At 55.5% G+C, this 24,965-nt stretch overlaps 1 protein-coding gene across 3 annotated transcripts; it reads right to left on the bottom strand.

Moving 5' to 3' along the window:
- Nucleotides 1-7,548: 7,548 nt before the first annotated feature.
- HRH2 (histamine receptor H2) lies at nucleotides 7,549-21,623 on the bottom strand. 3 transcript variants are annotated; one of them, XR_008966154.1, is made up of 4 exons: nucleotides 21,376-21,623; nucleotides 14,984-16,477; nucleotides 11,681-11,846; nucleotides 7,549-11,587 (listed from the first exon to the last, which is right to left on the bottom strand). XR_008966154.1 is itself a non-coding variant. In XM_057378550.1 (3 exons), the coding sequence occupies exons 2-3, from the start codon at nucleotides 16,102-16,104 to the stop codon at nucleotides 11,828-11,830; spliced, it is 1,140 nt and encodes a 379-aa protein (XP_057234533.1). In that variant the 5' UTR covers nucleotides 16,105-16,477; nucleotides 21,376-21,623; the 3' UTR covers nucleotides 11,594-11,827. The 3 variants fall into 3 exon arrangements, 1 of the variants encoding a protein (XP_057234533.1); XR_008966153.1 differs by having other exon boundaries at nucleotides 7,549-9,881; XM_057378550.1 differs by lacking the exon at nucleotides 7,549-11,587 and having other exon boundaries at nucleotides 11,594-11,846.
- Nucleotides 21,624-24,965: the final 3,342 nt, after the last annotated feature.

Raw genomic sequence — 24,965 nt, 5'->3', positions numbered from 1 at the left:
CCCGACCCCCCTGGCATCCCCCAGCCCACGCTGGCCTCTGCAGTGCTCGCTGTGCGCTGCGTGGGCGGGCTGGCAGCGCGCTGCCGAGGAACGGGCAGCAATCCAGGCTTGCTGGCGAGAAGAAAATAATTTCTTTGCCTTATTTTTCCCTTTACGGTGTCCCAGCCCAGCCTGCGAGTGTGGGGATTTAAAGGGGCTGTGTCCCAGGGCCATCACCCGCGTTAGTGGCGGTGGGATCGGTTGTTGTGGCCGGATCCGCGGGCCGGTGGCCGTGGGTGCTTCCTGGCTTGCCTGCAGCAAAGAACCAGCTCTGGGGACTTTTGCTGCCCTGGGGCAAAGTTAAAGTGTGGGCAGCCCTCGTGATGGGTGAGGAGATGCCCTGTCCCACTCACAGTGCCCAGGGGAAGCTTGGAGCWCAGCAGCATCCCGGGAACCCACAGGAATCGACCCCCTCCTCCACCCACAGCCGTCTGTGCCCCCTGCGCTCTGCCCACCGGCTCCGGCAAGGGGCAGGATCCTCCCGGGCTYCCCAGCCTGCCGAGATGGTGCGTGGGGCTGCGAGCAGCCTCCCTTCTCCCCTCTCTGCTCCACTCCCACCTCTGCTCGCTGGCGGCTCGGAAACCAGCCAGCTAATGATGTGAGCGGCGGAGCAGATGGGGGCCCTGCCCGCTCCGCTCCCCGCCAGCGGGTTCGGCATGCAGATGGATGTGCGGAGACGCGGCCCGCATCCTCGCCACCCCCACCGCACGGGTGGCGTTTCGATTGGCAGCCCCCAGACCCCCGCTCCCCGCACTGGAGCCACGCCTGGGACGGACGGACGGACGGACACGGGGCTGYGCAGGGTCCGTGCAGCCCTTCCTGTGCGGCCCCTCCTTGAACTGTAAATCCCTCCGTGGCCCTGCGTGATAGCGGCAGGGGATGAGCTGCATCGGCTGCATCGTTTGCTCTGCCGCCTTCCTGCGCTCCTTGCGCGGCATCAGTGGGTGCTGCTGTGCCCGGTTTAGGGGGAGAAGCTGTGCTGAGGGCTGAGGGCTGGGAGCAGGGCTGGGACAGTCACACGGAGCTGTGCTGACTTCAGGGGTTATGGTGAGGATGCTCTGGGATGCTGGCAGAGCTGCTCGGCAGCAGCAAGAAGCATCAGTTTAGCTCCTGCGATGCCCGTGACCCCTTCTCAGCCTTAGAAATGCTGCAAAATGTGAGCTGGCAGAAGCAGGACAGTCTGAGTGAGTCCCATTCCACCTCCAAAAACTGCGGAGAGCTGGAAGGAGAAGGGAGGGTCGAGGCTTCAACATAACCATGTGCCCTGGGGGGCTGAAGCAGCCCCAGTTCAGACCAGTTCAGGCGGGAGTGGGAGCAGAAAGGACACCCAGCTTYATCCCAGCCCTGCAGCTGTAAAACCGGCCTCCCTCTGAAAGGACACCAAATCTGCCCTTCCCGACACGGGGATGAGACTGTCTCCACCTGCAGCACCACTCCCTCAGCCCCTCTCTGCAGCGCCGTTATCTCTAATGCCTGCGAGCSGGAAGGAGATTAATATTCATCACCAGGGAGCGGAGCATATGGAATATGAATAATGCTAATTGTGTCTGTATAGATTTAGCGTAAGAAGCTTCCATGCATTAAGGAGGGAGGGAATTAGTTCTCTGAACCGTTTCAGACTCATTTCTGGCAAAGGAGTGCCTGCCTGCCCGCAGGTTTGGAGACGGGGCTGAGGATAAGATTTGTGTCCCGTGCCTGAGTGCGGGAGAAGCTCAGGATGCAGGGCGGCTGCAGGGCTGAGCACAGGCACTCTGATCTCTCAAAAACCACAGTGATGGGGCAAACTCGGTCACTGCCGATGCCAAGGAGGAMAAGGGGCTGCCTGCAGACCTGTGAGCCCCACGGCCGTGGGCTGCTGCAGCCRGAGACACCCCCAAGCTGCCAGCACTGGAGATAACTCTGAGCCTGCTCTGTCTGATTTCCCCCGTGTGGCCCCACCGCGCTCCTGCAGCAGTGCAGGGCTGGCGAGTGCATCCTGCTCCTGCCCTGGGGGAGTTTACCTGGCCCCAGGTACSGGCAGCTGCTGTGCACGGCAGGCAGGGAGCTGAAAGGAGACAGGGAGTGCCCTGTGCACTGGGGGTTGGAGTGGTAACGAGGTGCTGGGGACCAGAAAGCTCCATGCCTTAAACATTCATCCCATTTGCCTTCTGGGGACGAGGGTTGGAGCCCCGTTTTAATCGAATCAGCTCATGGCTTTAATGAGGTGAAGAGGAGAAGGCTCATTTGCTCAGGCAGGCAGGGACAGCAGGCTGGGCACTGCAGGTCCAGGGCTTTGGCAGAGCCCCCCCAGGCCCAGGGGACTGTGTTCCCTCCTCATGTGGCATGGGCTGACACGTGGCAGTGTCACCTTGGTCATGGGGGACCGGTTGGAGCAGTAGGATCAGTAGGATCCCTGCAGGATACGGTGCTGAGCTCCCCCCTGTGCCCCAGCACTGCACAGGGGTCCAGGCTGGACACCCCTCTTTGCTGAGCTCCCCAGAGATGGCCCCGGGGCATCAGGGAGCTCAGGGAGGGCTCTGTCATCCTTCTCCTCTGGTCTAGAGCTGGTCAGGGAKATTTTACAGCCCCAGGAGAGGCTGGAAAGCACCTGGGTTCTGTGTGCCCCCTGAGATGCCTTCTGGCACCCCTGCAGCTGCAGTGTGAGGATGCCCCATGCCTTTCCCCAAGCTCTCCAGGGCCAGCAGCCGCAATTGTCTCAGCCTTGACCATTGCCCTCTTCCTCCCTTCTCCTCCCATCCCTGAGAACRTGGGATTCCTCTTCCTGCACTTTGATCTCTCCAATTTTTAGCTCATTCTGGCTGCTTTATAGGCACTAATCCCTCTGCAGGCACCGGGGAGAATCCACCTACACTCCATGCAGTCTTAAGTCTTATTGTGTAAACAAAATCTCAAACATGAAATCCCTAATCCTTAATGGTTGGAGCCTCGGATACCTGTTCCCCCGTGTCCTGCCCGATGGAGGCTGGAAAAGAGGGAAGGTCTCTGCCATGTTTGCTCCCATCCTCAACCTGAGTGCACATTAAACATCTGTACACGCTTTTAACCTTGGTATTTTCCCTATTTCCTTCTTCACAGTGGCGAGCCACCCCTGGCCCCCTCCCTGCTCCACTGCATTTGTTCAGCTTAGGGGATCAAACTGGGTGACATTTGGAGTTGGGATATTTAAAATGCAAATTTCCCCGCGGCAGATAAGTGGAATTTGCTCCCTCTTATGAAGGGAATCTCTGGGGAGAGCCGAGCACTACGGCCAGCCTGCTCTGAATGCGAAATGCAGCCAGGGGGAATCCCTGCCTCCCCCCTGCATGGCACTCCTGGGCAAACACTGCTGCAATAACCACCCTCACCACCACGAAGGTATCCAGATTTCCCCCAAACGCTGTGAGAGGTAAGAGCTGCGGGCCGGCAGAGAAACCTGTGGTGTTTCTGGATTACAGCCAGGGAGGGAGAAATCTTGGTGGCCGCTGGTGTAATCCCAGAATTGATGTTTTCTTCCTCTGCACCCGGGGTGCTGCTGATGCATTTGTCTCTCCCTCCCAGCTTGGAAATTAAAGCTTTCGCCACTTTTCTTGCTGCARAGGAAAAAATGTGTGTCTGAGAGGGAGATTTACACTTTGCTTTCCTTTCTGGAAATGGAGCGTGATTTTCCAGCGACTGCAGATGCTGGGCCTGTCCTGACGCATTGAGAGGAGCTCTTGAATGGGGAGAAGGAGCCCCCCACCCCTCCACCCTCCCAACCTGTGACCAGGTGGGTTTGCACCCCAAAGGSTTTGGGTGAGAGGGCTGCAGTCCTGTGTTCCCCTCTCTGCACTCCCACTCGTGCCCCTCTTTGTGCCCCCCTCTTTCCTYCCCCTCCCCASTGCAGGCTCCAGSCTGGGCTGATTCACCTCYTGGCACGGCTGAAACCTGCTAAACCCCCACGAAGAGACAAGTGGAACATCTTTAGGAAAAAAACCACTCGATTTGCTGCCAACCCCACCTAGGATGYGACTGCAGACACCAGACTGYGCATGGGGGGCACGGRGGTGTGGAAATTACAGCRGGGTTGGGATGGAGAGGAGCAGCCRCGGSTTGGGAAGCTCTGGGAGRRCTGGGGGGAGTTCACCYGGAGCTGTTCCTGTGCATCAGCTTCATCCCYGCCTGCCCACGGTCCCCCACTCACGCAGCAGCAACTTAAAGCAGAGGGAAAAAAACATAAAGCAGAAAAAGTTCAGGCGGCTCTTTGAGCTGGTCCCGGGCTCCTGCAGTGACTGGGGGCTTCCCACAAACCGTCATGCACCGAGGAATATCTGGAGCGTCATAAATACACTCTGGGAACGAAGGAAAAAGGATTTGAATTTCAACTTTGATGCATAATATGCTTTCTCTAAAAAAAAAAAAAAAAAAAAAAAAAAAAAACAAACCAACAAACCAGCCTTCTTGGCAGGGACCAGACAACTTCACACTAAATCTCCTGCAGGAGCATGTTGCCAGTTGCAGAGATAAAACCTCAATGAAACACAATTAGTTTCCACTTGGATTAGCCAAACCCGMGTCTCTCCTCCCACCCAGACACCCCGGCAGCGGGAYGGGGACCGCTCGGTGCCATCCTCCWGTGTCCCCAGCCCTGCCRGGAACGGGACGGCTCTGCCCCGGGGGGAGGATAACTCTCTTTTCACGGCTAAGGGGAGCTGACAAGTGATGAATACACGAAAGCCGGAGCGCTGCAGGGCAGCCCCTGCCATCTCACCGAGGACGGCGGCTCATCACGGCTGGTTTGCTGCGGTTCTCTGAGGTTTGGAGGCTGCTGGGGAGCCTGGGGCAGGGTCTCCATGCTGTCCCCTACGGTCCAGCCGGCTTGGGGTTGGGGCACTGCACCGCTGCCTCATTTCCCTGCTCAGTCCCGAAGGAGGGGACATGCTGGAAGCAAAGGCTGCTGAGAGATTTTTTTTCTTTAGGCAGGAATATCTCAAATGTTGCATTTATTTTTCTTTTCCCCTAAAGGCTTATAAGCTGGGGGGGAATCTCTAGCCTTGGAGATTTTATGTTTAAATATCACTCACGGTGGCAATGTCTCACCCCTGTTTGCCCCTGACTCCTCGGTGTCACTCTGAGCCCAGACAAGTGTCAGGCTCGCTTGTGCCGCAGGCGCATTTTTGGAGCAGGCTCACGCCTTCAGGCTGGGTCGCCGTGCCCCAGCGCCAGGCTGGCAGGAGCAGATCGTGGAGGAGGGAGAAAAAACRCCTCGGAGCCATCCCGGGGACAGGAGCCCTCCCCGAACCCCGCAGGTTCCGGGGGCAGCTGACACGGGGACCAAGGGCTGCTGGCAGGGCTCTGAGGGGAAATCAGCCTGTTTATTAAGAGCTTAATTACCCAATAACCAACGGTGGACTTCGCTSAGCCTCGAAGCAGGCCAAGCGAGTSAAGTGCCCCCAGGGAGGGCCAGAGGAGGTGAGCCGAGGGCAGGCTTTGCCTTCTGCCGTATTTGGGAATATTTGCAAGATCTGTACATGGAGAGAACAGAATCCTGCAGCCCCCTCAGTACCTCTGTCCCTGCTCTCTCCAAGGTGCCACTGGGAGGGCAGGGATGGGCATCACTTGCCCCTCAAACAGTACAATGTACCCCGGGCAAAGGGTGGACATTTCTGGTGGCAGAAAGGGAGGGCAGTTTGCGAGCTGGAGAGGGAGAAGAATTTCCTTGGCTTGGTGTGTTTTGCTGCAGAAAGGCGGTTTCAGCTCCGAGGGTAAGGGAAATGAAACAGAAAAATGCTTCCTATTAAGCAGAAGGGATGGAGGGCCCTGCGTAATCGCGCTGTCTGCAGGGGCTGCTCGCTCCGCATTTGCATCCAGCGCGGGCTCGGCCAGCGCCCGGGGAGCCGCGCCGTGCARAGGGGCTGAGGGACACGGGGACGAGCTCCAGCCCTGCAGCTCCWCCTGGAACAGCCGCATTCTGCCCCAGGGAGGGCGGCAGTGCTGCGAGAGGGCAGGTGGATGATCTCCGCACGGATCCTGGGCGGGTCCCGTGGGGAGACGGGGATGTCTCAGCTCATGGCGTGGACTGAGACAGGGGCAGAATGAGCTGCTGGAGGGGCTTTGGTCAGTGCCCACGGACAGTTCTGAGGGTCTCYTGGGACATGGGCAGYGCCAGCACATCCTCTTGCCCTGCCTGCATCCACACAGACCCAGAGAACGGCCCCAGAAGAGACCCCAAACCCCGCAGGCAACTCTTGCCCAGGGCGGGTCCTCGTTAGGGGATGTCCTTTCCCTTAAATTTTAAAAAAAGCCCAAATAGACCCAATGGCTGTGTGGCAGGAGGAACAACATTCCTTSTGGAGCTTTCCCAAGTAATTCACCCTCTGAGAAATTAATTATCGGCATCGACGCTGCGTTTAATCAGCATCAGTCCCTGCGTGCGCGGGGTCGGAGGGTGTTGCTGGCTCTGGGTTCCTGCCGGCAGGGAGGAGYTCGGCTGCTGCCCGTGGGATGGGAATTGTCAGAAAGGAGTGCAGATCCATCCGGGAGGCCCTGACAGCTGTGCAAACACCCCCGGGGCAACAGCACCTGCCAGCTACGCCCCGGGTGGGTGGAGTGACAGGGCAGCCCGAGCGCTGAGAGTGGCTCAGACACCCACACAGGGCTGGGAGCAGGAATCCAGCCCGGGAGACGGGGCTCTGTGCCCCAATCCTCCGCCAAGGACGGCAAACCCACGCAGGCATTGTGCACAGACGTGTGGGGGCAGGTGTGTGGCGCGCCGGGATGTGACAGTGGCTGCTCGCTGGGGGACACGGGGGCATCTGCTCCAGCAGAGCTGCCGCTGGCTGCGTTTCCCTGACAAATGGTGTTTGGTTTGGTGCTGGAGCCTTAATGAAAGCGGTGGCGGCTGCGGGAGTGGGGAGGGGAGCCTGAAGGATRCTCTGGGGAGAAGAAAAGRACAAAAGGACCGTAGAYAGTCCCTTGGCAATGGCCAGATGRCTCCTKGAAGGATTCACATCCCTGCCTGGCCAGGACACCCAGCTCTGCAGCCAGCCCTGCGTGACGGGGTYTGGGGCTGCTGGGAGAAGGTGTGTGAGTGCTGGGGGAGAGCTAAGGGTCAACTTTTTGGGGGTGGAGGTGATGAGGGGTTTGGGGGACCTCTGGGACTGTTGAGCTGCAGAAGCTGGAGGTCCCTTGATGTGGGGACATGTTTCTGTCATACTTGTGCCCTCTAGTGGCTTTGTCCTCTCTCTGGTCCCATGGCCACCATCCCGCGGTGGCYGGGGTCACCCTGTGCCTCTGGCACYGCCAGCCTTGGCTTTCTTGGCTGTGGGGAAACGCTGGGYGACAATGCTGGGCTTAGGTGAGGCCAGAAAGGCGCCTGGGCACCACCTGATGGATTCCTCATGGCCATCCCCTGCATGCTGCAAGGGAGGCCTTGTCCTTGGTTTCMAGATGCTTTGGCATGGAAATGCAATTTTTAGATCTTGGGGGAGGCAATGGATTCCACAACCTTTCCAGAGGCTTAATTCCCCGGCCAGAACCGTTGGGTGAGTGACCCCAAAATGTATTTTATTCCAGAAAATCCAATCTTGAGATTTCTAACACAAAGTTTCTCATTTTCGACTGCTCGGGGCTGTTCTCTACCTTTCTATTTCCTCTGTGTTTAATCACATGACAGCCTGAAAAAAAAAAAAAACCCGAGCCCAAGACACTTTTTTCTCATTCTACTGATGTTTCTCTTTTATCTAAAAGAAATAAAACGCTCCTTTGCCTCYGGCCCGTGGCAGCCACCTCGTCTCACTGCGCTCCTGGGGGACAGGATGCCTGGATGCCCTGCGGCTGCTGCCGCCTCCTGTGCGCTTCTCTCCTTCCCCGTGTCTCCTCTTTGCAGGTTTTTGGGCCCTACCCAGAGCTGTGGCGAGGACGGGAGAGGTGGTTTGGTGGAAGGAGCCCAGGTAGGCACCGTGGGTCCCTGCGGTGAGGATTTGGTCCCATGTACAGGGCAGGGTGAGCTCTGTGTCCCCGGCAGGACAGGGGGATGGGGATGTCCCCACGTGCTTGGCAGCCATCCGTGCCCRTGCTGCCTCCACTAGCCGGGGATATTTCCTATCTGAGAGAGCAGATGTTGGTTAGGAGCTTCCTAAGCACTTTCTCTTCCCTCACAGAATTGCTGCTTGGTGAGAGAATTAAATTCCCTTTTGTTGTCAGTTTAGAGGAGAACAAAACCAAGCAGTCACCTGGAGAAATTCTCGCTGCTGCACCCCCAGGGGATGGAACGGCTGCCTCAGGACCGGGATTAGCCCATCACTGAGAAAGCCGATGGTCCCCGAGGGGATTAGACAGACGATCGATGCTCGGATTAGTTTGTGTGGTGGCTGCGGTGACCCGGAGCAGCAGCTCCACCCTGTCTATGTTTGCACCGAGCCAGCCCTTCCTAGTCCATCCCGTGGGCTCTGGGATGGTCCACGAGCAATGTCAGCCCAGTGAGGGGCTGGGACAGCGCTGCAGCAGCCACAGATGTTCTGCGCTTTGGATTTCTCCCCCTTCCAACCTCGTTAGTATTGAAATTAAAAGCAAGTGTTTGTGAATTGGTAGCTGTTCTCCRAGACCCTAATTAGCAAATCTCTTCATCCCCTGGGGCTGCAATCTAATAATAAAATTAAAAAAAAATAAAAAACCAACCAAAAAAGCCCAGCACCCAAACAAGCCCCAAACCTTGTTTGATGGATCGGGAGTGCTGCTGGAACAGTAGGAAACGGCTCTTCCTGCTTAGTATGGTAATTAAACACTTCAATTGCAATTATTTTTGCAATTAGATAAGTCTCTAATTGTTATCATAGGTGGCAGGGGTTTGGGTGTGTGTTTGCCAGTTTTTCTCCGAGCTGGAGCGGAGCGTGGCTGCTGCAGGCGGTTCCGGCCCGCTCCTGCCTGCTTTGTTTGGGGAACACCAGCTCCCCGTGTGCTCCTCGGCAGGGACTCGGCTCCTGCTGCTCTGTAAAGCTGCTGATGGGGCAATTTCTCAATCTGTCCTTGTGCTGAGTGTCCCTCTGTGTCCCAGCAGCGGGATGGGGATGGGACAGCAGGGTATAGAGGGACAGGGAGGCTCTTCCCCGGACAAAACATGCCCGAACAAATCAAGCATCTCATTTTCCTTCTTACACAGATTCCCGTCTTAAACAGATTTTTATATCACTGRTGATTCCTGCACAGGCTTGGGGCAGAAACATCCTCTTTTGGGAGCGTTCACATTGAGCTGCTGGGGAGGGCAGAGCCTGGGGCAAACCCTGGCTGCTCAGATCCTCCCCGTGGCCCTGCAGAGCTCCATTCTGCCTTGCAGCAGGGCTGGGACAGGGAGTGTGTATCAAGGACAGCCCCAGGGATGCCAAACCCTCCCCGGTGTGGGAGGCAGTCCTGCTGCAGCAGGGACACTGAGGGACGGGGATGTCGTGAGCACAGACAGCTGGCACTGGTGAGTGCCACCACCCACCACTCTGAACCGCCCTGCCTCACCACCCCCTCTGAGGGGTGGGTATGGCGCAGGGCACCAGGGCAGGCAGTGCCTCTGTTGCCTTTCTCCATCCTAAGCTGCTGTGCCTGGCACCAAGAGCTCGACTGCAGCCCCTTTGCCCTTTTTCCACCCTGTGCCCTTGCAGCCTGACCCTCTGTTGTGGCTCTGGGGAGGTGACCCCCGTGCCAGCCCTGCCAGGGGCGTGTGCTGGCTTCTGACCCCTCCTCAGGCATCTCTTCCTGCTGAGATGGGGCTGGGGCTTGATGCTCAAACTGTCACTGCCAGGCAGGGCTGGGGAGATGTTCTTGTGCAGCTCCTCCGAGGGCTCTCCAAAACTCCACCCTCCCGGCTGGGCAGAGCAGTGAATGCCAGAGCAGGGATCCTGCAGGGGAACAGAGGGCGATCAGTGGCTTTGCAGGGTTCAGATGGGTCCATCTCCCCCCCTCCCCATCCCAGTGTGTGAGGGATGCTGCATTCAGCTCCTGTTGTGCCTGGGAGGGACCGTGATGCGATGCTGCGAGGATGCTCTCAGCAGAGCACGGCTAAATGCTGAGTGCTGACATTTGGGCAGGGCTGARCAGGCTTGCAGCACCCCAAGATCTATCACCCAACTCCCCCCTGAGCGATATCACTCTGCTTTGTGGTTTTCTCTGCCTGTTCTTCCTGTCCCTCGGACCAGCCAGCAGCAGCAGGGCTGTCAGAGGTGTAACCTGACAAAAGTTGGTGTCCTGAGCTGTAACCTGACAAAAGTTGGTGTCCTGAGGCTGGCAGTGCTCTGCTCCTGTGTGCTGCTTCTCCCATGGCCTTTCCCCCAATATTGCTGTGGATCAGGGATTTTTTTAAGTCAGAGACTCTTTGGGTGGGTGTCCTGTACGAGGTGGCATTTCCTGTCCCCACCCCCATGGTRCAGAAAGGAAATCTGTGGCCAGGCCAGGTCCTCAGATCTCCTGCAAACCTCTCCCCCAGGCCTTTGCTTCACTCTGCTGATTAGATCAGCAGTCTCTCAAGGGATGGCTGGCATTTTGCCTTTACCTCACGGAAACTACAAACTACGTGCGTCTTCGAACACGTGCGCAGAGATGGAAAGCACGAAGCAGAAGAGCAGGAATTGGTGTCCCCTCTGCCCCTGCTGCTGGGCAATGACAGCAGCAGAGATGACTGTGCCTTGTGTCTCACCGCTGAGGGGGTGAGTGCTGTGCCTGCCCTGGGCAGCTTTGCTTTGTGCTTTCCAGACTGGGGGCTTCATTCTGCTCCTTCCTGCAGGGCAGCAACGATTCCTCCCCAAGGAGCTGCATCTGCAGCCTCCACTGCTGTGGTTCTCCTGCTGCTGACGGGCACTGGCGTTTCCAGGGTGATTCAGGGGGAGCAGAGCAGTTTGGTGCTGTTAGGGGGACCCTGTGCTCCAGCACCCTTGCAGCTCTGTGTGTGCACAGAGCAGCAGCTCCTGCTGTTGCTGTGACCTTGGCTAAGGTTAGCAGTGCTCAGTGTGCAGCAGGGATAGGTTGTGCTCAGCTTCCAGCACAGAGGTGACCATGTTTTTTCCCTCGAGGCACAGTCAATATGGAGAGCCCAGGTTATCAGCRAGCAGCGCTGCAGGGAGAGCGTGTGGAGGTCGGGGTGACCTTGCCTGACTCTTCCTGAGAAAAGCTGAGCACAAAGTGGCTCTCTGGAGATGAGAGGCATTCCCCATGCATGGCAGCCATGGCCTCCAGCCCAGCACCGCTTGGAGAGTGCAGCAAAGCCTGGTGCAGCATCAGCTCTTCACCTCGGGAGCCCTGCCAGCATCTCCGCCAAAGCTGCTGGCAATTTATGTGGATGTAGGCTTGCATGAAAATGAAGTGTGCTGGAAATCCGTGGTCTGAATGCAGCTGCCTCTGCAGTGCGTGAGGATGCAGCATCTCCCAGGGCATCTCAGGCTGGTTCTGCAAGCCCAAACCTCCAAGGCAGCCACAGGGAGGGGGGCCCGGCTCTGTGCACCTYCCCTGGGCTTGGGGCTGGGTTTGGAGAGCAAACAGTGCTGGATGAAGGAGTGAAGGTGCACCTCTGATGGTGCCACCCTTTGCACCAGGTGCCATCAGGATGGGATGCCTGAATCAAAAAAAAAATGCAGTGGAAAAATGCCACAGCAGGGACAGGAGCCTCCTCCTTCATCGCACCCAGCCACCCTGGCCTTGTACTCACCTTGCAGCTCTCACCTCTGCTGTCGAGTTTCTCACTGAGGAAAGCTGAGTGTTGTCGTTTCAACCTCACACACAGGATTTTGGGAGAGGGCAGCCAGGAGTTGAAGGCTGGGAGATGTGGGTCCTCGGGCAGTGGGCTGGCTGAGACTCACAGAAAAGCTCCGGTGCTGGAAGGGATTAAATTGCACATGAAGATAGAAAACAGAGGAAAAGAAGAATTGCACATGAAGATAGAAAACAGAGGAAAAGAAGAATTGCACATGAAGATAGAAAACAGAGGGAAAGAAGATAGAAAAATGAAGATAGAAAAATGAGAAAAAGAAGAGAAAAATTACATATGAAGAAGGAAAACAGAGGAAAAGAAGAATTGTGCAGGAAGATAGAAAAAAGAGGAAAAGAAGAGGCCAGTCTGTCAGTCCAGCCTGGCTGAGCCTGGCTCTGCTCTGTGAAGCACCAGGCAGTGTCTGCCCGGTGTCTGTCCCCTGAGGCTGCAGCTGGGGCAGGAATGTTGTGACCAGGAAAGTGATTTTTTTCCAACAGGATCTGGCTTCTCCTCTGCCCATTTATTGTGGCCATAGTCCTGTCCCAGGCTGCTCTAAGCACAGCTGACATGCAAGAAYGTGATCCAGAGCCATTCACTCAGCTCCAGAGTTTTCAGCCCATCCCTGTTAGTGCTCAACACTCCTTCTCTGAGGATTTTAATCTGTCTGGATCTCAGGCTTTGGTCTCACAGCCTGSAGCCATGAGTGTGCCAAGCACCAGGTCTCTTTAGAGCCTTGTCCCACTGTGCTGAAGCAGATTCCTGAGGTCCTTTGCTTTTCTTTAGTGTTTTTGTGTGAATTGCCTTCCTCTCTGCTGCCCCATGGGGCGATGGAATCAGCTCTCTTCCCTTGCACCTCTGCTTGGCCCTGCGCTCTCCACCCCACCTGCTCCTCACCCATGGAAATGCCCTGTGGCTTTTGATTCCCARTCCTGCTCCTGACTGAGCCCTGAGTGACCTCTCAAACTGGCTGCAGTTCCCACTATTCCCACTCTTGTTTGTTGGTCTTTTCTCCATGCCTCCTAACCAAAAAGAACATTGTTATTAAGGGCAGTGGTTCAAAATTCTGCTGGTTGAGCTTTYCCTTGAATGACCCCAAGGAGCTGYTCTGAGCAGAGCTCTTCTRAGCTCTGGGTGCTCTTCTCTGGGGGGTTATGAGTTTCTGGAATGATTTATGTTGGTCTTTTCCTGTTAACATGTTCAGGGCAGATGAGTCGGAAGATTCTGAGTCTTGGAGAGGAAGAGAGGAGAAGAACCAGCTTGGTTTGTGCTGGGGGTGAAATTGGCTGCCAGGTTTTTGGTGAACAGGTAAATCCTGTGCTCACCTCTCTTGGGTGGTGTTAGCTGATCCTGATCACCACCAGCAGACATGGATGTATCTGACTRTGGAAAAAAGGGCTGGAAGGGGCCACAAAGGATCATTGGTGCATCATTGCTGTGAGGTGAGAGGAGTTTGAAGAGAGGGAGAGAAAGTAAAGCGGTGCTTGAACAACTCTTATCTGATTGTGAGAAGAAACCACAGAGGTGATGTTATGTAGGATGGGGAGGAAGCTCTCTGGATTTAGAAAGGACAAGAAACACCCCCTTGCTTGAGTGTTCCCTCTGGGGAACAAGGGGAAGAATCTTTTCTACCCAGAAAAGATGGGAGGGGGAAAGCCAGGAAATCAATGACCCTGCCCTGTGCCTGAGGAACAGAAACCCGTTTCTCTTCCCCTTTTATCTCCCTCCAAGTCATTATTCTYCCTTTGTGGCAAGGCAGCATTTCGAGAAGACATTGACATTTCTATTCTCTTCTCTCTGAGCTGTGCAGGGAAATCCTGGCAGCCTGCTCCCCATGGCCAGCTCTCCCTGCTCAGCTGCAGAACCTCAGAGCTCACACTCCTGTGTGAGTACAGCTCTCTTTGTCCCTGGTGTTTGCAGAAACACCTCCACCACCTCAGACACACATTTTCCCTATGTTTTTACACACAACCTACAATTTACCAAACCCTATAACTCTGGGCTCTTCATTCATCCCTTGGAAACTGAAAAGGCAGCCCCAGGACCYRCATTYYTGTGTTTGCTCTAATCCATCCCTCYGTATCTCTTTTCTGCCCCTGTCCCTGGGGTGAAGTCACGTTGGAGCCCTGGGAGAGGCACGATGCTGTCTCAGCCTTTCGGGTGGCTCTGAACTTTGGTTCACCTCTCTGAGTTCTCCTTTCGGTGGCTTAAATTCTTTTTCTGGGGCAGGATCAAGGGCACGTGCTGCCAGAGCGCACGAGCACGGCTTCTCTGCCGGGGAACGGGGAATCAAAGGACTCCTTATCTGTGGATGGAAAGTTTCTGGGCTGCTTATCAGGCTCTGCTTGGAGGTTAGATTAGTCTCAGGAGCGGCAGATTGACAGCCTGCTTCTCCCTTCGCCTTGTGCTTGGCTGAGAGAGCGCCTGGGAGTGAGGCAGGGGAGGGTGGCACAGCCCTGTGGGTGCCCAGGGAGGGGCTGGGCATGCAGCCTGGCACAGAACTTGCCCATTTTGCTCCCATCCTGCTCTCCCACCACCTCTCTCCCTCGTAACGTGCTTGGGATGACGATTTTTGGCTCTAACTTTACGTGTGTTATTTGTATTTCTAAAAACACTTGCCAACCTAATTTGGGCTACTYCTGCCCCTTTCCAGAGATGGGAATGGAACTTGCTGTTGGCTGAATTCACTGCTGATGCAAACTGATGGCCAGGAAGTGGCCGAGCCACTCTCCAGGGAACTGGGAGCCAGATTTTGGGACTCTCTGGCTGCAGGTGCTCTGACTCTGTGTCCCACAACCAATTCCTGTTTTCCCCTCTGTGYTGGGAGGTTCCTGGGTCCCTGCAGCTCTGTCTTGTGCCCTGACTTTGCTGGGACAGGACTGCTTTTAAGGAGCAGCCCCAGCTAACAGCTGCACCCCATTCTGTACAACAAATTCTGATGGCAAAACTGTCCCAATCACCCAGCAAAGCCAGGGGACATTTTGTGTTCCCTTTGAACGGTGGCAATTCTAGGGGAGGGCAGCTGTGTGGGAAGCTGGAGTAGCTGGAGTTGTGCTACCAGAGTGGAGGGGCTGCAAGCTGGGTTCCCTGTGGGTGGTGATGAATTTTTGAGTGGTACAATTTARGAGTTGCCTGGACAAGGATCTCCTKCTGRGGCATCAGTTTGYTGSTYAAAAGTTCATGGAAAAYGRGGTGTCCCCACCTCTGCCTTCCTCTCTGGGGACAGACCTGCCATCAAAGCCCCGAGTGTGGGAAGGCTCTTACCTCTTGAGGGCTCCATCAGTGAGCAGGGTCCCCTTCTTGTTCCTCACCTCCAGTTTCAAGGGTTTGCCCTCCKGCCTGCCCTGGCCCTGCCTGTCCCTGGGCTGGCCCTTCTGGAGGGGAGGCAGGTGAGAGTTCCTGAGGTGCCCCGTCCTCCAGCAGCGCAGCAAGTGCTGGTAGGCCACTCGGAAATCCCTGTTGAGGGTCCCGTAGAGGATGGGGTTCAGGGCTGAGTTGGCATAGCCCAGCCAGAGCACGATGGACATGGGCGTGCCCTCCACCCTGCCGTCCCCCCACACGCCCCGGTAGGTGAAGACGGTGAAATAGGGGAACCAGCAGACGATGAACGCCCCCAGCACCACTGCCAGCGTCACGGTGGCTTTGTGCTCCCTCACCATGGGCGGCRTGGGGCTGCTGCCCCACGTGTGGTTGATCCTCTTGGCCTGCTCCCTGGCTATCCTGAGGATCTTGTAGTAGGTGATGCACATGATGACCAGGGGGATGTAGAAGGTGAGCAGGGCATCCACCAAGCCGTACACGGGGTTCACGGCCAGCGTGCACTGCTTGTGGCTGGYGGGGCCCGTGTTCTGCACGGCCGTGCCGTTGGTGTTCCAGCCCAGGTGGATGGGCAGGAAGGAAACCATCAGCGAAACCGTCCAGATGACGACCAAACCCACGGCCACCCGGGACGGAGTGACCAGCTGGCGGTAGCGCAGYGGCGTGGTGACGGCGAAGTAGCGGTCCAGGCTGATCATGAAGAGGTTGAGGATGGAGGCCGTGCACAGCATGACGTCCAGGCTGGTGTAGATGTTGCACAGAACGCTGCCAAAGGGCCACTCCTTGGCCAGCTCGTAGTAGGCGGAGAAGGGCAGCACCAGGAGGCCCAGCAGCAGGTCTGTGATGGCCAGGGACACGATGATGCAGTTGGTCAGGCTGCGCAGACGCCGGTCCAGGGTGACGGCCAGGCACACRATGATGTTACCACAGAGGGTGATCRTGATGAGGATGACGAGGAAGGACCCGACCAGCAGCTGCAGGGGAAAGTCCAACCTCTTTTGAGCGCTGGTGTGGTTGTAACACGGATCCATGGTGCTGTTGCATGGATGGAGCAGTCCTGCTATCATCAGCTCCAGAGCTGCTCRGAGCCTGTGCCAGGCAGGCCTAGAGCCCTTCCCAGAGCAATCCTTGGTCTGCAGTGACCTTGGAGAACATTGCAGAGTCACTTTTCATGTTCAGCCTTGTGTGCTGGGAATGACATGGCCTAGGAATGGTGTGCCCCTGCAACTCACTGGTGCCTGTTTGCCCCTTCTGGGAGCTTGGCGCTGGAGATGATGCCCTGGCAGCTGCTGGTGGGTCTCAGCTGCCCCTTTTCCTTTCCTGCCTTCTSCTTTCCTCTGAGAGAACATGGGGTCAGGTCCTGTGGGGTCTCATGCCCTCTGTGTATGTGGTCAACACTCCTCCAGCAGGGACAGAGCTTTGCCACCTCCCGAGGACAATCTGCAAAAGAATGTGTCTGGTGAGAGCCTGGTAGGGGTKGGCCAGAGAAGCTGTGTCTGCCCCACCCCTGGAAGTGTCCAAGGCCAGGYTGGAGGGGRCTTGGAGCACCCTGGGACAGTGGAAGGTGTTCCTGCCATGACAGAGGGGTAGAATGAGATGCTCTGTAAGATCCATTCCAGCCCAAACCATTCYRTGATYCTGTGAAAGCACCAAGTCAGAGCTGCAGTGGGTGAAGACCCTTTGAGCTTCCCTCAAACCCCTCCAGAAACAGGGTGTCTGCACCTCCCTGGCTGCTCCAGCCCACTTAAACCCAAACTGGAAAGTCCTTTGGCAGCCAGGCACCCATGTACSTGCCAGCTGGGCTCTCCCAACCCTAGGGGTGCCCATGTAAGGGGGGGGATGTTGAGAGAAGGGCGGGGATTTTAAAAGCATCRTGTTCCTGTAGGCTCACAATAAAAGTGAGAATGAGGAGGATACAGGAAATAGTCTTCCTGAGAAAGCAGCTCTCATGCAAATTAGTCACCACTACAGTAATTTCTGAAGCTTGGCTGTGGCTTCGAGTCCCATTAAACTTTGCCCTTGTGTTTGTTTGTGCTTTGCAGGAGCCCATGCTCTGGGCTGGTCCCTGACATCACAAAGGACAGCAGCTYCTGTAGCCTGTACAGGAAATCCCCACTCTCCTCTGGGTCTTGGGAGGGAAGAGGAACATCCCTTGTAGACTTACTTTTTCTAGCTATTTTCTGTCTGGATAGAAATAACAAAAATCCACATTTTTGCAAAGGAAGAAACAACAGAGCAAACCACTCTAACTTCCAGACGAGCTGCGGATTCGGGTGATCTCCGAGACCCCACCTCTACTAGATTCAAAGGCTCCTGTGTGATTGGAAGCAATATCCGTGTTGGGAAGATACCTAAAGGGAAACTGAGGCACTGCAGGGATGAGACAGAGGGCTGGACTGGCTGTACTGGAGCTGACTGTGTCTGAGACGTGATTTCCCACCATGAACATCCCAGATGAGATGAGGGGTCTTCCCATCCTCCTTGACGTGCTGTTCCCCCTGGGTGGTGCAGGACTCAGCTCTCCAGGCTCTCTGCACCCCATGGAGCAGCTGTGAAAGTAGAACTGCTTCTCTGCAGAGCACAATGGGCTGCAAAGATGGAGAAATCGGAAAAAACTCCAGGAAAGGAAAAGGTCCAGCCTTGTCAGAGGACAAAGGTGAGATTTTAAAATTAAACTCCCCCTTGCAACAAGATATCAGTGTGGCGCAGGTTCTAATACTCTTCAGATGATTTATTTCTTTGATTCAAGGCTAAAAGTATGGGGAAGGAGTACACCAGGGAGACTGCAGTAAAAACCACTGATTGCCAGGAGCTGTATAGGGGAGAGATTGGGACTGGACCACTGAGATTAGAGGCGATACCCACAGCCCTGCTGCTCCTGAAGGCATGGAAAACGAACAACAAACCATGAACCAGCCTGGGGGAGAATCCTTTTGCTGAGCAGAGCAAACTCATCGCCAGACAGGAGGTCCTGTGAGTTTGGGTGATCAAGGCTGTCGGGAGAGGGACGTGATGCTTTCAGCCACAGCAGCAGCGTGTGGAGCGGTTCCTCACCTCCAGCTGCAGCTCAGGCTCTCGCCATGGAAAGCTCTTTGTTCGTGCACAAAAGCAGCGCGGAACAAGCTGAACGCTGCCTGCCCACTGACGGCAGCGAGGAGAACAGGTTGTTCTCACACAAGGGTATTTCCAAGTGAAAGGGATGTTTTTGCRTTGCTCCCAACATGTGGAAATGGCAGATTAAATTATAGGGGGAGTAGCACTCTTAGAAAATGCCGTGGGTGGAYTGCAGCCTCCTACGTGGCTGCTCCACCACACACCAACAGCCTGCTCGTGCCTCTGGCTCTCGCAGCTCACATGGGCTCTGCTGGTGGGTCCCAGCCCTGGGCACATGGTCATGTTTGGCTCCTGCCACGGTGCCAGGGCAGCTCTCGGTGCAGCCCTGCACTGCTGGCGTGCCCAGAAGGAGTTGTGCTTCTTAATTGCTTTTTCAGATTAGCTCAGGGCAAGGAATGGAGACTTGCAAGAGGACAGAGGTGTCCCCATCCCTGCAGAGGAGGCCAAGTAGAGTTCCCTGTGGCTGCAAGGCTCAGCTTCCTGCAAACCCTTGGGTTGTTCCTCCATGGAATGGGGCAGGATGTGCTGCCTGCCAGCTCGGATGTGTGATGCTGCAACCCTGGCTGTGGTGGGCATTGGGAAAGTGGGAGACTTTCCCGTATCCCTCACCCAAATCATCTCACAGAAACCTTCCCCCAGGTGAGCACAGCCTCTGGACGTGGCTCTGCAGGAAAAGCAGGCTGGAGGGCTGGTATAGATGGGGGGCTGTCAGCTCGCTGCCGTCAGGACACAGACCCTGGATGATGCATCCAGCTCAGGGCTCTCTCCTGGAGCCCTGYCACTCTCCTGGCCCTCTGTCACTCCACACGTGCCCCTGGCTCTCTGCCCAGGTCACTCCAGCCCCCTTCAGTACCCRTGTCCTTTGCTCCCGTTGTGTTTTGGCACAGGGAGTTGGTTTCCTCCTCCATGTACGAGTGCAGCAGCTGTTTCCCATGGCAGTCTTTCCAGCAACAGCCGGAATAAATGATACCCTTCCAGCCCTGTCTCACCAGGCAGCTTTTACATTTACCTGATTATCCTCATTATCACAGCCTGGACCTGCTCCYGGTTCAAAATCACCCTCCTCACACTGAAGGAACCAGAGCAGGGCACTGCTTCTGGGTCATCTTTCTGGTGCTGGCATTCTGATGGATGCCAGCTCAGCTGTGAAGACTTGTCGGGTTGCATTTGTTTTGTTGCAGTCATCCTGGGGTTCCCTAATATCCAGATATTTTTCCTATGGTGTTTTCAGCTGTTTAGAGGMGCACTTTTTGCTGTTAGACCCTRAGCATATGAGCTTGTGCCAGCCTGSTGTGTTTCTGTTAATCWTCTGATCCTCTGSTTCTTCTCCTGTAGCACCTAGTCCTTTGTCCARTGCAAAACTTTTCCCAAGTTTCTCACCAGTACATTTCTCTTAAAGGARCCCTCATTTTCTGAGCCAAGATCACTAATGAAAACCATTAAATATAATTTACCTCTAGGCTGATCTTTAAGGAACTCTGTTAATAGCCTTCTCTGGTGCACTAATGATCCTTCCGTCGTAATATCCTCGCGTCTCCCCATTATCCTCTTTACAATTCTCATAGTAATTTCTGCCTTCTCTTGCCTGAACAGATATTTTCTACTCTATTGCAGTCCATGGTGCATTTGATCCACTGTGTTCCCCTTTAAAATGGCATTTATCTCCTCTGGGGAGGGGACTGTGATTTATTCACAGGAAATTTCTGTTGCATTTTACCTTTTTATCCCCCCTCCCCGTCTTTCAGCATTCCTTCCCCYGACATCATTAATTCCAGCACTTTGTGCACTTTTGCAGTAAGATTAATGGGATGCAGTGCCTGCTCCAGCCGGGAATGCATTGGCTGCTCTCCCTCCTGGTGCTTCTACTTCTGGCATAAGAGATTTGTTTCAAACCTGTAAAAAGCCTGGGTACATTGGCACCATGAGCAGGTACCGGGGCAGAGAGGAGCACTCTGCCTCCSGTGTCAGATTTTTTCCCAGAAAAGTGCTGACAGAAATCACTTAGGAGCAAAGTGAATTTCCTGGCTGTGCAGAGCTCACAGCAGAGCATTGTGGCTTTTTTTTCTAAAATGATGTTCAGCTCCTTCCTGAGATCAAACATCTGGGCGTGCTGGGAGTGGTRCTTCAGCCAAAGATGGGCAGGAGTGTGGGGGTTTCTTCTGGTCTCAGAGAGGATGTTTGAGGTTTGACGGTGGGAATTGCAGAACTCCCAAGCTGGGAATGTGCTTCTTGATCCCCGGGCAGACCCATGAGCCTGACTCACAATGGGACAAGAGCAAATTTGCCAGAGGTAGGAGTTGAAGGCAATGTGAGAGTGGACAAATGTGAGGGGGCACAGGTGTCCTGCCTGGCAACATCCCCAGACACTTTTTTTCCCTCTCCCTGGGCTTCTCCAGATCCTGGTGCTCTCTCTGCCCCATCCCAGTGTGATGTTTAATTCAAAGCAGCAATTATTGCCGCTGGCATGAGCAGAGGGGCTGGGGGAGGCAGCACAAAATTCCATCACTACCACCAGCCCTCCATCGTGCCTCCTTAGGAGGAAAGGAGCTCAGTGGGTAAGAAGCTGCTCAGGACCCCTGAAAGCAGGAAACATGAGAGCTATGAGGAACCCAGYAGAGCAGGCAGCATTTCGAAAGTTTGCTCGGCAGAGAGTGCCCAGGAGAGATGAAACTGAAAACAGAGGTATCAGGATGTTCTTGGAGCTGCCGGAGTTTCTGGGCTCAGCCTCCTGCTGCAGCCTGTCCTGGAAGGGAGACAGCGAGAACCACGCACCCCTGGGGACTGTCCAGCCCTCCTGCCCTGCAGCAGGTGCCCAGCAGCTGCCAGGGCGTGGAGAAACCGGAGGGCTCGGAGAAAGGGCTCGGGCAGCTCGGTGCAAGCTCCCCAAACCCCGTGGGGAGGCTGCTGGGGCAGGGATGCTGCACYCCACAGATGTGCAGGGCTCTGCCTCTGTGCCCGTGCCCAGGGCACACCCTTCCTCTGACCCTAACGCTCTCAAATCCACCTGTCACCACCAGCAACACCCAGAAAAGTCCCCAAACTGTCCTCCACTCCAGCCACAGGACGCTGAAGGCACAAGGGTTTCATGAGTGACACCCTCTTGCTCTGACCCGGCTGCCCCATTGCAGGRTCCCACTCAGCAGGGACCCACCAACCCCTCTGAATCTCACTTTGAAAGTTTTACCAGCGTAACAACTAAGCAAGAAGTAAGGCAAAAGCTTTACCTGGGAAAGGGGCTGCTTTCCCCGAGCCCCTGAGCGCGGGGAGCCCTCGGTGGCCGCGCTGTCTCCAACTTTCCCCGGCTGCGTGCGGCTCAGTTGCCAAGGCAGAAGCGTGCGCTGCGAGCCGCGGCTCTCTCCGTCCCTCTCCTCTCCTCCTCCCTCCTCTCGKACCAATATCCAGGCAGCGGTGACTGCAACATGACTCAGACCTCAAGTGGGTGGGATCAGAGCCGTGAACTCGCCCTCCGAGGTTATCATCCGGCAAATTTGAAATGCTCAAAGTGAGCGCGGCTCCGAGAACGCGGCGTGTCGGGCTCTGCCGAGCCGTGCCTGGCACGGAGATGGGGGTGGGATGCCGGCTGCCTCCCGCTGCTGCTTTTTTTGTGTGCTGCCATCACCTTCCTCGCTCACCTGAGGTTTCAGGGCCCTYGCTGCCCGGTTTGCCATGTGCAGATGTTCCCTCCTTCCCTCCCGGCTCTCTTCTTGCCGGCTGTCAGGAGCTCTGATGCCATCACTCGCTCCCAGTTTTTGGCTTTGCAGTCCCTGCGAGTCCCCTGAGAGCAAGCACAAACCTGGAGTGGGATWTCAGGGATGGCTCAGGGAGGACGGTGACTCTTGTGTTGAACTGGGGACAGACAAGGAWGAAGGTGAGGTGGCTGTAAAGTGGGTGGAGGAGACTGGAAACCAGCCAGCATTGGGGTGCACGTTTTTTCCTTGTGCGAGTGGACGTGGCAGGAAAAGCCCACACGGTTTCATCTTCCCCTCAAGGCTGCGCTCACCTCCCCTGAAAATTGTCTCCTTTGCGTGCAATAGCAGGGAGGAACCACACGAAATGACAAACAGGCTGTGACAGCCTTTCGTGTCTCTCAAATCTTTCATCTGTGGGTTTCAAAGCACTATGCAAATATCAGCTGCTGGGCCAGCTGTGYGAGGAATTGTTTCCCCTTTCAGCTCTCCCTCCCGAGCAGAGCAGGTCCCGGGCTGGCAGCAGAACTCCAGCAAAGCTTGGCCACCCCCTTGGCTCTGCAGTGTTGGGAGTGATGCTGTGTGAGAGAGGTGCTCAGTCCCCACCATTTCCGAGTTCCTCATGCAAATAGCCACGGATGGACTAATTGCAGAGTGGATGTGGCCCTGGGCACACTCCCCGCTGCTCCCTCATGGGGCTGGGCTCTCCCACTGCCCTGCCCTGGCAATGGAGAGCACATCCCATCCTYACTCTGTGCCAAACGGGGATACCAGCAGCTCTGGCACACAGACCAAAATGCCTTTGATCTGTTTATCTCTGCAGACCAAAGCACAAATCTATCTTTAATAAGCTCATGGAACCCGAGTGTTTTCCCACTGATCAGCATCCCTGTGATGTGTCTGGGGTAGCTGAGCYGTGCACTGGCTGTCAGATGCTTCTCAAGTGGCTGGGGTGTGCAGAGTGTGGACACCGAGGGATCCCTCCTCACAAACAAGAWTCAAATCTGCTCAGGAATGTCTGCGTCAGCCAAAGTCGCTGGGGTGCTGATTTMTTACAGGGGCCCTTGCTTGGCTCTGCCCTGTGAGGGATCTTTCATCAGGAAATCTCAGGATGGCAAGTGCCATGTAAGGCACAAAGTGCTGTGGTTTTTGGGGCAGGACTCCCTCTGCTGCCCCCTTGCATTAATCCCTTTCAATAAAAGGCCCCTGGTGTCCTCAGGCAGGCTCTGGGTTCAGTGTGCCCTAAATTCCCAAAGCCTCTGGAGAAATCTGAGGGTGCATTTTGGGATGCAGTGACGGAGCASCTTCAGACTTGCAGGGGCACCTGAGTGGAAACCACCACTTCTGCAAACCCTCAGGGACAGGAGAGCCTCAGACTCTGACCTTGTGCAAGGGCTGGGTGGCTGTGGGGCTGTGTGAGGTCAGACACTCCATCTGAGCTCACTGCAAGGCTCATCCAGCCTGCGTGGACTGCACAGGGAGTGCGGGAAGGCAGCTGGATCTGGAGCTGAAAGGATCTGTGCAGGGGCACTCCCGATGGCACAAATCACTGTGCTCTGTGCATCTGCACCCTGGGAGCGCCAGGTGCAGTCCCTGCAGAGCCTGGGGCTGGAAAATGCCATCGTTGGCGAGCTCTGAAAAGAAATGAGGCACTTGTTACTCATCAGACCTGATGGCTGAGCTGCCACATGGGCTGGCTGGGCTGCGCGGGGCAGCAGCCACTGGGGACGCTCAGAAACTGGAATGTTCCCCGAGAGGACCGTACTGAGCCAAGGAATGAGTAATGGGTCAGGAAATGGTAAGAGGTCTCTGACATTCTGTGTCTGTGTGTGTGTAAGCAGCAGTTATTAAAGGCTGCAGCAATGCYGGGAGATGGGAAAGTGCACGAGGAGTCAGAGAAAGTTTGGAACTCCAGGAATGTGAGATTTGGCAAAGACAAGAGCTCCTGAAAAGCCTCAGACGGTGGAGATATGCCTGGAAGGTAGCAGCCAACCTGGGAAATCACATATGGCAGCTCAGCTCTGAGAAGAGCTGAGAGGTGCAGCTCTGAGCTGCTCTCTCCAGCATGAGCTGGGTTTGGAAGAGCCAAAAGAGGAGGGGGAAGGGGAGTAGAAAATGCATAGAAAACAAAGCTTCTGGGTGCAGAGCAGCTCCTTGGGCAGTGCAGGTTGAGAGGGGTTGGTGAAGTGTCGGGTTGAGTTTTAGAGACGTTTGTGTGGRCTCTGGCAGAAGATGGTGGATTGGGGAAATAAACTTGGGCTGAGTTGTTTTCTCTGGAAAAATCAAAAGTAAAATCTCATGGAAAGGTACTGACCCYACCACAGGCTGCTGAACTTCCTGGCTAGCAGGGAGAGGCCAGTAATTTACTCGAACCATCTGAATACTTGGATTTCCAGTGGATTATATACACKATGCAAATAAACAACAGAGACCTCCACGATGTGTTAATAAGCTTTTCTCCTTTTTTAAACAAATAATTTCCAGTGAAATCTTGTGCTGGACAAAAGGATAAATGATAACAGAAATGGCTGATATTCCCTGCCAGGCACTGTGTAAGCCAGCCAATACTCGTGGGAAATAAATATTACAGGGAAAGAACATGTTAAAMATCTGCATTGAATCCGGGGCTGTGCGAGGAACTGCTCCTGCCTGCAGCCTGGGCAGCTCCCCGGGGTGGTGGGAGACCCTTGCAGGGGTRGGCTGAGCTCCAGGGCAACATCCTGCTTGCGTATGTATTTCTGGCATGCCATAAACCCTGGCTTTTCCAGGAATATTTGTGTCCACAGGCACCTTTCCTGTACTGGGACGGGTGTAATGGAAAAAGAGAGGGTGCTCGGGGCCTTTCCCACCCTTTTGTTTTCTGCAATGCTGATCCCAGGGATGCTTAGCAGGATCCCATCTGCTGTGCTATAGTGTCAGACTATAGGCACAGCCTGTGACATACATCTCAAGCTTCTCTGAGCGCAGACAGAGGATGTTGGAGGTTTATTTCCAGGTTGTCGGTTTGTTTGCATTACACAAAGCTCTGCAAGCTCCAGTGAGTGTATGAGAGTGCTGCTGGCTCCTGGCTGCCATGGAGYTCCTTCAGGGTGCTGAAGGCTCACATTTTCCAGCGTGTCCAGGGTCAA

This window comes from Malurus melanocephalus, unplaced genomic scaffold (assembly GCF_030028575.1).
Source record: "Malurus melanocephalus ecotype Western Australia unplaced genomic scaffold, MMel_1.1 scaffold_362, whole genome shotgun sequence".
NCBI classification, from domain to species: Eukaryota; Metazoa; Chordata; class Aves; order Passeriformes; family Maluridae; genus Malurus; species Malurus melanocephalus.
The sequence above is the reverse complement of the archived record's forward strand: the minus strand, read 5'-3'. Positions and strand labels throughout refer to the sequence as shown.